The sequence below is a fragment of the Suncus etruscus genome, chromosome 3 (assembly GCF_024139225.1).
Source record: "Suncus etruscus isolate mSunEtr1 chromosome 3, mSunEtr1.pri.cur, whole genome shotgun sequence".
NCBI lineage: Eukaryota > Metazoa > Chordata > Mammalia > Eulipotyphla > Soricidae > Suncus > Suncus etruscus.
In genome coordinates, this window is record NC_064850.1 from 86,696,277 (window position 1) to 86,710,463 (window position 14,187).

The window sequence follows — 14,187 nt, forward strand, 5'->3', positions numbered from 1 at the left end:
GAGAGAGAGAGAGAGAGCTGCCATGAAAGCAGGCTGGGGAACGGGGAACTAGGAACACTGGTGGCGGGAAATGTGCACTGGAGAAGGGATGAGTGTTAGAACTTTGACACTCAATCACAAACAACTTTGTTAACTGTATCACACAATTTTCAATTGTATACTCAATTTTAAAAAATCTTAAAAAGGAAAAAATAATTCTAGGGCAAGGAATGTGACTCAGAGCACTTGTCTTACAAGTTTATTTAAGCTCTATATTTACTCCCTGGTCCCACAAACAGATAAAACTGAAGACTAATCAGTTACTAGATAAATACTCATTTTATTTCGACCAACAGATTTATTTCTTTCCTTCCTTTCTCTATCCTCCAAACCCTTACTAGGCTAACCATATGGCACTGGGAATTAAACCTAAGGTCCCACATACAAAGCTTGTGCTTCAGTGAACTGACCTAGCTCTCTGGCCTCAGAGTGTCTTTATTAAAGGAAAACTTTCTGCAGATCATTTGTCCTCTGACTTGCAAAACAAATTTCCTAATCCCAAAAGGTAGTGGCATGGCTGGAACAACCACTAAGTTTGACTTTCTATTTTATTTATAAACGTGACACATCTAGAGGCCAAAGCGGTGGCGCAGCGGGTAGGACATTTGCCTTGCACAAGCTGACCTAGGACAGACTGCAGTTTGATCCTTCAGCATCCCATATGGTCCCCCCAAGCCAAGAGCGATTTCTGAGCACACAGCCAGGAGTAATCCCTGAGCGTTACCAGGTGTGGCCCAAAACACAACAAATAAATAAATAAATGTGATACATCCAAACATCAGGATTCACAAGCATACATTCTCCAGAGGTGTAGGGTACACTGACTGTGGGATTTGTTCCCAGACATGATTAGGAATAAGACTCAGATCCTATTTTTCAATAAACTCGATTGTTATTAGTCAAGAAAATAAGACATCTTCATATATATATATATATATATATATATGGTATTTGGAAGAGGCCTGGAAAGTTAAGTAGGATCTGGGAAACTCAGAGACCAAACAGACTTCAGATTTATGGCGAGGTAGCCAGGGAGATGCTCAAGGGAGGACAAGCTCTGCAGGCAGGAACCCCTGGTTCTATCAACAACAAGAATATTATTCCCCTCCAAGCACTGCTGGTGGGGGGTGCACCCACCCCACCAGCCAAGCAACACACTGGGAGACAACTTTGAACATTACTAGGTGAAGTCCTGCCTCCTCCTCACAAACAGATTTAGGGTTGGACATGAGTTTAAAAAATAAAAGCATAGAGAATAGCAATTTCTGAGCAAATTCTATAGAGGTGTGGAACAGGAGCGATTTCTGAGTTCAATTATGTAACAGTAGTTCAGTTAGACTCAAGAGGGAAAAGAGGCCAGATGGGGGTGGAGACACAGTACAGAGCTACAGCTTTGCATGCCACAGAGCCAGGATTAAATGATGACGGCCCTCTGAGTCCTTCATGAATGATCCCTGAGCACAGCCGAGTATGAACCAAAATCCAAAGAAAAAGGGGGTAAAAATGTCAAGAAAGAAAATATGACTCCTCAGGACTTGGCAACTGACTGCATTTTGGGACAAATAAAACAGCCAGTGAGGGGGCAGAGAAATAATATAAATGGGTAAGGCATTTGCATTGCATACAGCTGACCTGGGTTCAATCCCTAATATTCCATATGGTCCCTGTGTTTTGTTTTGGCATATGCCAAGTAATCCTGGTGATGCTCAGGGTAACTCCTGACTGTGCTCAGGAAATTACTCCTCGTGGGACTTGGAGGACCATATGGGGTGCTGGAGATTGAACCTGGGTTAGCTGTGTGCACATTAAGAGCCTTACCCATTGTACTATCTCTGTGACCCCTCTCAGTGAGATTTTAGAGTGGGTTACAAGAGAGAAAAAAATAAAGGTAATAGTAGTAACTGAAAACAAAGAAGCTTATCTAAGGGCTGAAAATTAAGATCATCGGACAGGAATTAAACTTTTATATTATAATACATAATAGAATATATTAGAATAATAAAGAATAACTTTTATTTTAAAATATATTAGGGTATTCTACTCAGGGTGCCAACCCTAGCAGTGGTAGGCCAGGTGCTGGAGATCAATCCAGACCTCCCTCTGGGCCTTAGTTACATTTAGAAAACTACTTAAACTCTCTTAATCTTAATTCTCTATCCTAAAAATGGCAATAAGGGGGCCGGGGTGGTGGCACTAGAGATAAGGTGTCTGCCTTGCCAGCGCTAGCCTAGGACGGACCACGGTTCGATCCCCTGGCGTCCCATATGGTCCCCCAAGCCAGGAGTGACTTCTGAGCGTAAAGCCAGGAATAACCCTTGAACGTCACCGGGTGTGGCCCAAAAACCAAAAAAAAAAAAAAAAAAAAAACAATGGCAATAAGCAGAATTCAACCAAAAATGCAAGATCCATTATCAAGTTTCTGAACAGTAAATCTGAAATGGTGGTGGTGGTGATTATTTCTTGGTGGAGGAAGCACATTGGCAATGCTGAGGAGTTACTTCTGATTCTAACCTCGGGAATTATTCCTGATGGTACTTAGGGAACCATGTGGAATGCTAGAGAACAAACCTGGGTTAACCACAGGGAAGTGCCCTACCGGTACTATCTCTTGGGCCCTTGAAATGGACTTTAGTGATCTTGTGCGTTAATTTTTTTTAACATAGTTCAGTGATCACATGCACAAATTTGGTTTTGTTTCCCCCCACACCCTTGGATTCAATCCCTGAACCAAATCCCTGAACCAAAAGAAATAAATTAAAGGCACCAGGAGGCTGGCAGGGTGGAGGAGATTTGCCCAGACAATTTGGATGAACAGTCAGACTTGCCTAAAAGGGCAACTTGAATACTATGTTGCTTTAATTAATAGGTAGCAGAGCTCCTACTCATACAGGGATGCTGATCTAACAACCTAGTCTACAAAGTCAACAACAGCTAGATCTCAGACACCAAAAGGACTGACTAACTACATTGTCCCAATTTTTTAATTAAATAGCTGTCTGTGAAAGATGGGACCAGTAGAAAAGCTAAAACTACTTTTGAGGGACAGTCTCCTGAGTTGTTTCAGAAGCAACCAGAAAAGAAAATGAGACGATGGCACAAAATCAAGACTAAAGAAGAGGCAAATGTCAGCATGATTTGTAGCATTCTTCTTGCAGCTCTTCTCTATTCAAGTCTAGGGCACAGAAACATGAGATAGAGACAGAGGAGCATTATTTGGATGCCGTTAACCGCCGTGGGAAACAATGACAGTGGAGTCTTCTAGAAGGTCTATATGATATGACCTTCCAGGAAGGTCTTCTAAGAAAGGTCACCAGAGCTAAATGATTTAAAGGCAGATTTCTGCTGCTGATAGTATGGTAGATAAGAGTACCCAAAGGTCCCTTTGATTGTAGGATTATTGAACCCCAATTCCAGGTAGAAAAGGACTAAAAGAGCCCCCAGCTCCACCCCAAAAAGCCTTCTGGGACCTACCTTTAAATTCCATATTGGCAGCATCATCAATAAGTTCCTCCTTCATAGTGTTAAGTGTCTCAACAATCATGTCTTTCATTTCCTCCTGCTTTCGGTTGGCAATGTTCATCAATGATTCATATAATTCGTTCTCCTTTTTTCTAGTGTATTCCAGACGTTTGGGAGTAATTTGCAGGTCCCGCTGCATGTCAAAGGCCTGGTTAATGAAAATGTCAAGGCAGTGGCAGTGCACCAGGTTCAGAGCCTTGGCTGCATCCACCAGGCGCATCTGGAGCACTTGGTGAGAAAACGTACTCAAGTGTCTCAGCTTCTCACTTTGCTCTACCAACATACTCTGAGCTTTGGTGTCTTGGGTGGGTGTCCCCCGGTTACAATGACTACTGCTCAGGTAGCCCAGGTCAATCAGCTGGTGATAAAGTGGGGATCTTTCATTCTCCATTCTTCCAGAAGAGTCAATGACCTCTGAGCTCAGGTTCGGCACTTTGAAAAAGAATACTGGAAAAGAGAAATACTTTCGGATTTCCTGAAGTTCTTGTTCATCTCTTTCAGAGAGTTTATCTTTGTTGAGTGCATAGGTTATCACAGGTAAGAATTCATTCACCAAATCACCCAAAACATCCACTGTGGGCCGCAGGCCTTGGCATGGTGCTACTACAATGTCCACTTCCTGCAAGGTAAATGGGCTCACATCAGAATTTCAGACACAATCCCTACCTCCCCAAAATCCCACAGTGAGATCAAAATGCAGGCCTCAAATGGGTAAAACAAGTCTTGATATGGTCCAATCATTAGTTTACCTATTTCTCAGTTGCCAACACTCCCTGACACAGCCTATGTAGGAAGACTCTCACCAGCAGGATGAAAAGAGAAACAAATATAAATATCTGCACAGAAAAATACATGATCTGAAATTTAAAGTTCTCTAAACTGTGGCTGTAGTAAAAGCACAGCTAGCAGGGCACTTACCTGTATGTGGTAGGTCCAGGTTCAATCACCAGGGTTCCATAAGGTCTCCTGAGCCCACCAGGAGTTATTCCTGAGTGCAGAGCCAGGAATACACTGAGCAACATCACTAGGTATATCCCCCCACCAAAAAAATAAATAAATAAAAATAAGAAGCAAACAAACAAAAAGTTCTCTAAAGTTACAGAATAGAGAAAACAAGGAAACAATCAAAAATAGATTTTCCAGGGGCCGGGTAGGTGGCGCTGGAGGTAAGGTGTCTGCCTTGCAAGCGCTAGCCAAGGAAGGACCACGGTTCGATCCCCCGGCGTCCCATATGGTCCCCCCAAGCCAGGGGCGATTTCTGAGCACATAGCCAGGAGTAGCCCCTGAGCGTCAAACGGGTGTGGCCCAAAAACAAAAACAAAAAAAAACAAAACAAACAAACAAAAAAAAAAAACAAAACAAAAAAACAAAAATAGATTTTCCATAATATTTTCTTTATAAAAAATAAATAAAATGCAAGTAAGTCTCTCTCTCTTTTTTGGAAGTCTATTTTTGGACCACATTCAGTGGTCAGGCTACTCCCAGCTTGGTGCTCAGGAATTGGTCCCAGTGATAGAGGGCACCACACCCACAAAGCAAAGGCTCCAGCTGATCGAGCTGTTTCTCTGGCCTTGTACATGCTTTTTATTTTTGGGCGATTTTTTTTTGTTTTTTTTTTTGGGGGGGGGCCACACCCGGCAGTGCTCAGGGGTTACTCCTGGCCTCTGTGCTCACAAATCGCTCCTCTCAAGTTCAGGGGACCATATGGGATGTGGGGACCGCATGTAAGGCAAATGCCTTACCGCTGTGCTATCACTCCAGCCTCTTGTACATGCTTTTTAAAATATTTCTTGGAGAGCCAGTTTAGTTCCTGAGCACTGTTGAATGTTTCCCGCAACAAAACAAAAAGGCTGTAAAACTGCCATGAGGTCCTTCATTATACAGTCTCTAAAGTTATGAATCAGTAATACTTATTATGTTATGGAAAGAAAAGCCTAATAGTCCAAACCAAAATAGTAAGTCATTCAGAAAATTTTCAGAGAGAGAAAGAGATGCAGAGACAGAGAGGGACAGAGAGACTGAGGCAGACAGAGACGGGGTTCAATTTCCTGGGATCCTACATGGTTTTCTGTGCCGTGCCAGGAGTGATTTTTGAGTGCAGAGGCAGGAATAACCCCTGAGCACTGCTGAGTGTGACCCCAAAACAAAAACAAACCAAAAAAAAATCAAATAAATCTATCTGGAATTGCTCTTTGCCTGTACAAATAAAGTAATGAGTATGAATGTTATTCCTACAGAGTTAGGAATCTCAGGAAATTAGCACTGTCACATAATTCCCATTTTAATCACAGTGCTATTTTAAAGATATTTCTCTTGCAAGGACTGAAGTGATAGTACAGTAGCCAAGATGCTCGCCTTGCATGAAGCCAACCCTAGCCACAGAAAGGTAGCCAGGGCCAGAACAATGGAATAGCATACAAAGAGCTTGCTTTGCATGCGGTTGATGCAGGTTCAGTCCTTAACATTCTCCAAGTCTGCCAGGAGTACAGGAGTGATTGATTCCAAATGCAAAGCCAGGAGTAACATCTGAGTTCCGCTGGATGTAGCCCCATCCCTCCAAAAGTAAGGCTGTTATGCTCAGAGAGTCATGCACTCAGAATAGATTTAGAAGGTAACAGGTGTTTTTACTTTCTCTGCAATTCAGAAGCATTAGGTTTATATCACATAGAAAACAAAGTATACATAATACATATAAAAGTATATATAACAACCATATAACAATCCTGCCCTTGTGCAACAACTTACACTTCAATTCCTGTCCCTATATTCTCCCCATTTTATGTCAATTCACCTCCAAAACAAAGAAGTTGAGAGGTGTTTCTTATTTGCTTATATACAGGGTTGATTGTATTTTATTCAGGGGAGGACAAGGCAGTGCCCACGAGGCCTGGGGACATCAATGACCACAGGTGCCAAGAGCCCATGGTTGTGGTGCAGCTGTGGTGCAGCTCAGGCTGTGGTGTCCAAGATTACCCAGGCCATGGAAACTCATGAGGTGCTGGGGGAATAGAGAACCCTACCAGCAGTGCTATGTCCTGGTCCTTTGATTTCACTTACATAATTCTCTGGAGTCACTACCATTCCTTAAAGCTAATCAAGAATGCAAATGAGGGGCCGGAGCACAAGCACAGAGGTAAGGCATTTGCCTTGCACACAGCCAACACAGGATGGACCCCAGTTTGAATCCTGGAATCCCATATGGTCCCCGAGCCTGCCAGGAGCAACTTCTAAGCACAGGGCCAGAGTAACTCCTGAGCGCTGTCAAGTGTGATCCAAAACCAAAAACCAAAAATAAATAAATAAATAAAAGCAAATGATATTAAGTAAATAAATATTCTTGTTACAGTGTAGAAATTACCTTGATTCTTTTGTACAAACACTCCCCAAGGAGGTGGGCGGCTCCAGCTGAACAGATATCAAGGGTATAACATGTCTCACCAACACCCTGAATCATGCAACGGTAACTCAAGAGTTGAATACTAGTAATCAATGTAAATGAATATATGCTCTTCCTTCCTAGTAAAAAAAAGTAATAATACAGTAACTCAGAGGACAGAACCAAGATTTAGAAGAAAAAAACACTCTCAGCCAACAAGGGCCCTATACTGGCATCCCAGAAAACACTGAGACCATCATACAGGAAGTGATAATTGGTTATAATCTCCATATCCCCAAACAAAAGTGGGATGATGCTGTCTCACTAAGTAGAAACCCTAATGAATCAAAGCTATTATCTCCAGATTCACACTATAACAAATCATGTAAGAAAAGTTGTCGAGAATGGACTGAATAACCTCTATGCAGTTTAATATCTTTCAAATATTAAACAGAAGAAGAAAAAGAGGAATTAGGATTCTGAGCCTTTGAGATGCCACTCATCAGTTTTGTTGAGAGACAATTGTAGAACAGAGGGAAGGAGGGAGAGAGAGACTGTCTTTTAACTTTACAGCTTTAATCTTGGTGTTATTTACCATTTTGGTAATAACCCTTTTCATTTTATAAATTAATGAATAAAATCGTCTCTAATGAACAGAATAACCATAGTGAGAAAATTAGAATTAGAAGGACTTAAGTTGAACAAAAAGAAAGAAGTTCTAATGCAGATGGCTGTTGGTGGCACAGTGGTGAACACAGCTGCCTTCGAATGTGAATGACTGTCAGGGGAGGGTTGGTAACTAAAGAGAGTTGGCATAGTCTTCTCCAGACAGACTCTCTCCTTAAAAAGAACGAGGACTTTTTCTGTGCCACAAATATCTAAGGTGCTTTACACAGACTCTCTCACTTAAGTTTATGAAAGATATGATCACTTCCATATATTATTTGTAAGCAGACATCAGCAAAGAGCCTAAATTTAAACCTAGGGGCTGAAGCAATAGCACAATGGGTAGGGCATTTGCCCATTATCCCAAGCTGGCCCAGCATCCCATATGATCCCGAGCCTGCCAGGAGTGATCAATGAGCACAAACCCAGGCGTAAGTCCACAGCACTGCTAGGTGTGATAACAAAACAAAAGCAAAAACTTGAAATCCAGATCTACTTGACTTCCATGACTCCTTTTAAATAGTAATTAAACCCTGGCACCAACTTGTGCCAGGTTGATACAACATCCTGATGATGAGGAAATAGCAACAACTAGATCTAAGAGCAGGTTGCCCTATCTCACCACCTAATGTTAAGATGAAATCAGAAGACAATAAGTTCTTGACATGCGCAAATATCAAGATCACAGAAGACTAACTTCAACAACGGCAACAGGGCAGAACTTTTCCTGAGTCTAATAAGAAAGACCCTAGCTTAGGCTTTAGCCTAGGATTTGAACAAACACCAAGATCTCTAATTCCAGATATCTGATTTTGACAACTACGAGTGAGAAGAATTTCTGGAACCATAGGAAAGGCTATATCCTAGGCTTAATCCTAAAATCTGTGCAAAAACCAAGATCATAAAAAACAAAACAAAACAAAAACACACAAGATCAATTTCAGAAAGCTGACTACAACAGCCGTGACAGAGAACTTCTAGAACCATAAAGAAAGACACTATCCTAGTCTTCGTCCTATGACCTGTGCAAATACCAAGATCTCTAGTTACAGAGGTCTGATTTTATCATTCACAACTGAGCAGAAAGTTTTCTGCACCATAAAAGGCCTTACGGTATGAAAATGAGCATGTATGGAGCCTGTAGTTGTTTCCATGGCAGTATGCTTCAAGGGCAAAGAAACCCTGTATCTCTTAGGCCAGGGGAATTCCCTTTCTAATTTCCCCCAAAACTTACTGTGTCTATGCAAAAAAAAAAAAAAAAAAAAATACAAAACCTCACCACACCAGCCCTCCTTCCCTTTTTTTTTTCTTTCTTTGTATTGTTTAGTAGTTGTTTATTGTGGCTATTGGGTATTTTGTCCTTGCTTCTTCATTTTATTTCCCCTCCCCCTTTTCTTCCTCCTCCTCCTCCTTCTTCTTCTTTTTTTTTTTGGTTCTTGGGTCACACTCATTGATGATCAGGGGTTACTCCTGGCTATGCGCTCAGAAATCGCTCCTGGCTTGGGGGGGGCCATATAGGACACTGGAGGACCAAACTGCGGTCTGTCCTAGGTTAGCACTTGCAATGCAAAAGCACCCTACCACTTGTGCCACCACTCGGGTCCTCCCCTTTTGTTCTTTTAAATTGATAATGATAGCTCCTAGATAAATTCCTCCCTTCTTTTTTCTTTTTTTCCCAACAGAACTGAATCATCTTGTTCTGCCTCATAAATTAAGGGAAAGAAAAAAAAAAGAAAGTAGATGGTACCAGGAGCAAACAGTCACATGAACACTGAGTGGAAATAAAAAGTGACCAGACTTAAACACCAAACCCAAAGTCAACGACAACAAAATCAAGACCCCCAATCTACAACAAGCTATACACAAACGGGACTGAATACACTGGCAGTTTAGGGGGCAGTGGGGGGAGGTATCAGATACGTGCTGGGAACAGGGGAAAAGAGAGGTCAACACTGGTGGTGGAGATTTTCCCTATGTACCTTAAATATAACTGTGAAATACTTGTAATTCATATGGGTCCCAATAAAAATTATTTAAAAATTAAAAAAAAAATAGTATGGGGGCCGGGAAGGTGGCGCTAGAGATAAGGTGTCTGCCTTGTAAGCGCTACCAAGGAACGGACCGCGGTTCGATCCCCCGGCGTCCCATATGGTCCCCCCAAGCCAGGGGCGATTTCTGAGCACATAGCCAGGAGTAACCCCTGAGCATCAAACGGGTGTGGCCCAAAAACCAAAAAAAAAAAAAAAAAAAAAAAAAAATAGTATTTAAAAATCCACTCTGTAAAAAATGGGAGAAAGAGGGCCTGGAAAGATGGCATGGAGGTAAGGCGTTTGCCTTTCATGCAGAAAATTGGTGGTTCGAATCCCGGCATCCCATATGGTCCCGAGCCTGCCAGGAGTAATTTCTGAGCATAGAGCGAAGAGTAACCCCTGAGCGCTGCAGGGTGTGACCCAAAAAACAAAACAAAAAACAAACAAAAAAAAAATGGGAGAAAGGAAAAATGTCTGCCAGAGACAGGCAGAGGGAGGGTGGGAGGGAAACTGGGGAAATTGGTGGCAGGAAATGTGGCACTGGTGGTACTGGTGAAGAGAAGGTTGTTGAACATTGTATGACTGAAACTCGATCATGAACAACTTTGAAACTGTTAACTCACAGTGACTCGATTAAAGAATTTATTTAAAAACAAATGAAAAAAATACACTGTGTACAGGGTTGGTGTTAGGGAATCCTAGGGGTTTGAATTTAAAAAGTATATGCTGGGGGACCAAAGAGCTAGAACAGGGCAGGGCCCTTGACTTGCACGTGGTCAACTCCATAGGATGACCCAACAACAATCAGGAATGACCCCTGAAGAGCCAGGAGTAAGCCCAGATTGTCAGGTGTGGCTCCCAAACTAAAGTATAAGCTTGCTACGAAGTAGCAAGTCTGGACAAGAAACCATCCTGCAAGAAAATATGAGCCAGAGAGATGGCACAGCCTTGCACAACACCGCCCCAAGAAAGGCAGTGGTTTGAATCCTGTCATCCTGTATGGTTCCCCGTCCCTGCCAGAAGCAATTTCTGAGTGCAGAGCCAGGAGTAACCCCTAAGCACCACCAAGTGTGACCCCAAAACCAAAAGAAAACAAAATAAAATATGAGCCACAACAAAGAAAGTCAAACTAATATTACGAGTCCAAATTACAGATTTTTGGGTTGGTTTTTTTTTTTTTGGTTTTTTTTTTTTTTTTTGGTTTTTGGGTCACACCCGGCAGTGTTCAGGGGTTACTCCTGGCTGTCTGCTCAGAAATAGCTCCTGGCAGGCACAGGGGACCATATGGGACACCGGGATTCGAACCAACCACCTTTGGTCCTGGATCGGCAGCTTGCAAGGCAAACACCACTGTGCTATCTCTCCGGGCCCAGAACTTGAGCCTTTTGATAACACTTTTCAAGCTCCATGTCTGACTCAGGGAAGGTTTCCCATCCCAGTGGACTTTCCCTACTCACACCACACTCTTATTTAAAAGGAAACACACCAGAGCTGGAGACAGTACAGTGAGTAAGGCACAGTCACCCTCCCAAGTTCAACCCCTGGCACCACAGATGGTCCCCTGTGGCCTGGAGCGTGTCTGCATGTGGCCCCAAAACCACAAATGAGAAAAGAAAAACCAAGCAAACAACAAAAAAAAAGGAAACATATCTTTGAGATACTGAGAAAAGAGAGGGAAGCCACTTGTTGCACAAAGAGTTAGACAGCATTTCTAGGAAATGTAGGAGACAGGGCCAGAGCAGTAGCACAGTAGATAGGGCATTTGCCTTGCACACAGCCAACCCGGATTCGATCCCAGGCATCCCACATGGTCCCCCGAGCCTGCCAGCAGCAATTTCTGAACACAGAGCCAGGAGTAACCCTAACGCCACTGTATGTGACCCTGAGAGAAAAAAAAAAAAAAAGAAAAGAAAAAAGAAAATGGAGGAGACAAAAGAGGAAGATAATGCCTGTCTTTTTTTTTTTTTCCCCTTGGAAGGCTAAAAATGGTACTGACTTGAGAAAACAGACTGCTTCAAGCTGATTTTTGTTGGTGGTGTTATTGTTTTTTAAAGGAGCCATACCTGACAGTACTCAAGGGTCCTCCAAGCAGTGCCACGACTGGGTTCAGCTACACGCAAGACAAAAAATATTAAGCCCGGCACCACATATTGCCAGAACAGACCCTGAGTGCCCTGATAACTGACTGGAAAGTCCCCTGCCCCATGTTAAAAAAAAAAATCTGTATTGAGAATATACGGAGGACATTTTACTACTACTCTAAAATTGCTTTAAAAAATGTAAAGGAAAAATATTGCAGGTCTTGTTTACAAATTGTCTATCCTAGTTCTTCAAAATATACCCTAACAGATATCACCAGGATCCAATAAACCAGTCCCCATGACAATGTGTCACAGAAATCCAAGACCCTGAGGGAGATAAATAGGAGCCTGCTAAGAGTAGAACTGGGAGCAAAATAATGGCCACCATTAGCGGTAGGCAGACTGCAGAAATCTTAGCTTAGGCTGGAGAACTTAAATAACTTCTGCTGTTTTTTTTGTTTGGGAACTTTGGGGGATAGGGCACCAGGGAAGCCCAAGGACCAGTTATGTGGGGCTCTGTTGATGTTGGGGATCAAAGTGAGGTCTGTCACATGCAACGTAAGTGCCTTAACTCCTGTACTATCTCTATGGCCCTGTAAGCTTTTTCTTAAAGGGACTAATAAGAAATACCAGATTGATGGAAAGGGGCTAGCATTTCCAACGCCAATTGGAAAAATGATTGTTTTTAACACAAATAAGATTTCATCAAAAAGGCTCAAAAGTGTTCCTCCAGCACTGAATTCTGAACTGGGGATGATAGAGAACCCAGAACTAAAAAGCTAAGACTAGCAAGCACCACAGGTTCATGTGAGTTCGCTTATTCTGGAACAATCTGAAAATGGCAAATTTACGAGGACTTTAAAGTGACACAGTAGAAGAATGACCATTGTATGAGCGCGAAGGGGGAAATTATGCTTTGATAATTTGACAGTTGAAAACGAACATCTCATTTCCCCTAATTCAATCTTGGTTTCCTCTAGCTAAATGTTTCCTTTCTTTACCACTCCCTTTACAAACCAGATGGAAGAACTCTTTTGAGTTAACTCACTGGTCCTAAATATAACTGGATCTAAACAAAAAGATCATTCTCACAGGCACAAGAAAAAATCTTCAAGGCAGTTGTGAAATGCTTCCAGCAGGAAGCCGAGCATCAGTGATCTATTTAATGGAGACAGCAACAGAGCAGTGGCAGAGCATTGCCGAGCTGCTGTGGCCTTTCTGAGGTTCAGCATCAAGGAGTTATAAACTTAGAACCATGACTATTTCTATATCCAAACCACTGGAGAATAAAGCAGGACTTGGAAATACTGATTAACAAAGCTTTACAGACCAAATAAAATCAGAAAAGAGGTGAACAAATTCTTTCAAAAAAAGACTGCAAACTTCAATTGTGCTGAGAGAAAGTTCATTTGTTTTCTCAAATGCCCAATCAAGCAAATTTCCTCAGCTGTTCAGCAATTTGAGGGGTTAGCACCTATCTGGAGCAGTTGATGGGATCTCAGCACTAAAACATGAGCTCATGGGGACTGGTGTGGTCATACAGGAAGAGAAGGGGTCCTTGCCTTGCAGTAAATCCAGGTTCAACCCTCAGCAACCCCATCTGATCCCCTGAGCCTGCCAGAATTAACTTCTGAATGAAGAACCAAGAGCAGCCCTGAATAGCCAGGTGTGGCCACCCCTCAAATAAACAAAATAAAATAGAATACGTGCTCAGATATGTACCTGGGAAATAGCTCTTGTTTGCTTTCCATTGACTTTCTACACTATCACTTCACTTCATAGTATGGGATCAGAAATTAAAACGAGGACACAGAGGGCCCGGAGAGACAGCACAGCGGCGTTTGCCTTGCAAGCAGCCGATCCAGGACCAAAGGTGGTTGGTTCGAATCCCGGTGTCCCATATGGTCCCCCATGCCTGCCAGGAGCTATTTCTGAGCAGACAGCCAGTAGTAACCCCTGAGCACCGCCGGGTGTGGCCCAAAAACAAAACAAAAAACAAAAAACAAAAAACGAGGACACAGAGAAATCAATAAAATAATGTAAGAAAATGGCCTATGCCTGCCACTATGTGCTAAAAGAAAAATAATGTCCGCTGCTACTTCCCAGATCCAGTTTGGGCTGGTAGCTTTGTGGCCTTTTCAGAAAGGAGCAAGGCAGATTCTCCTTTTTTGCATGAACCACAGCAGCCCAATGCCTTCCCCAATACCCTTCCACAGAAAGGGCCCTGCTCTGCCTCTTAACCTAATTGGGTTTTGATCTATAAATCCTCAATATCTTGTAATGTCAGCCAGTGGTACCACAGGAAATCTGATGTGAAAGTCACATAATAATCTCTCTGCCTCACTAATCCTAACTAGTAGCACAAGAAGGTTCAACTACACAGCCCAATCCTCACACTGACTTTAGTAGTGCCATGGAGAGAGATAACAAACATTTCAAATTCACCTGTGTTTGTCTAAGATTTGACATTCCAGTT

General features: G+C 42.4%; 1 protein-coding gene across 1 annotated transcript in view; it reads right to left on the reverse strand.

The window, feature by feature from the left end:
• The window catches only part of DSTYK (dual serine/threonine and tyrosine protein kinase), a 62,351-nt gene that overhangs the window by 16,897 nt on the left and 31,267 nt on the right, over positions 1 to 14,187 (reverse strand). Inside the window, exon 3 of the mRNA XM_049770934.1 lies at positions 3,511 to 4,177. Within this exon, the coding sequence (XP_049626891.1) occupies positions 3,511 to 4,177 (667 nt within the window). The remainder of the gene's footprint in view (positions 1 to 3,510; positions 4,178 to 14,187) is intronic.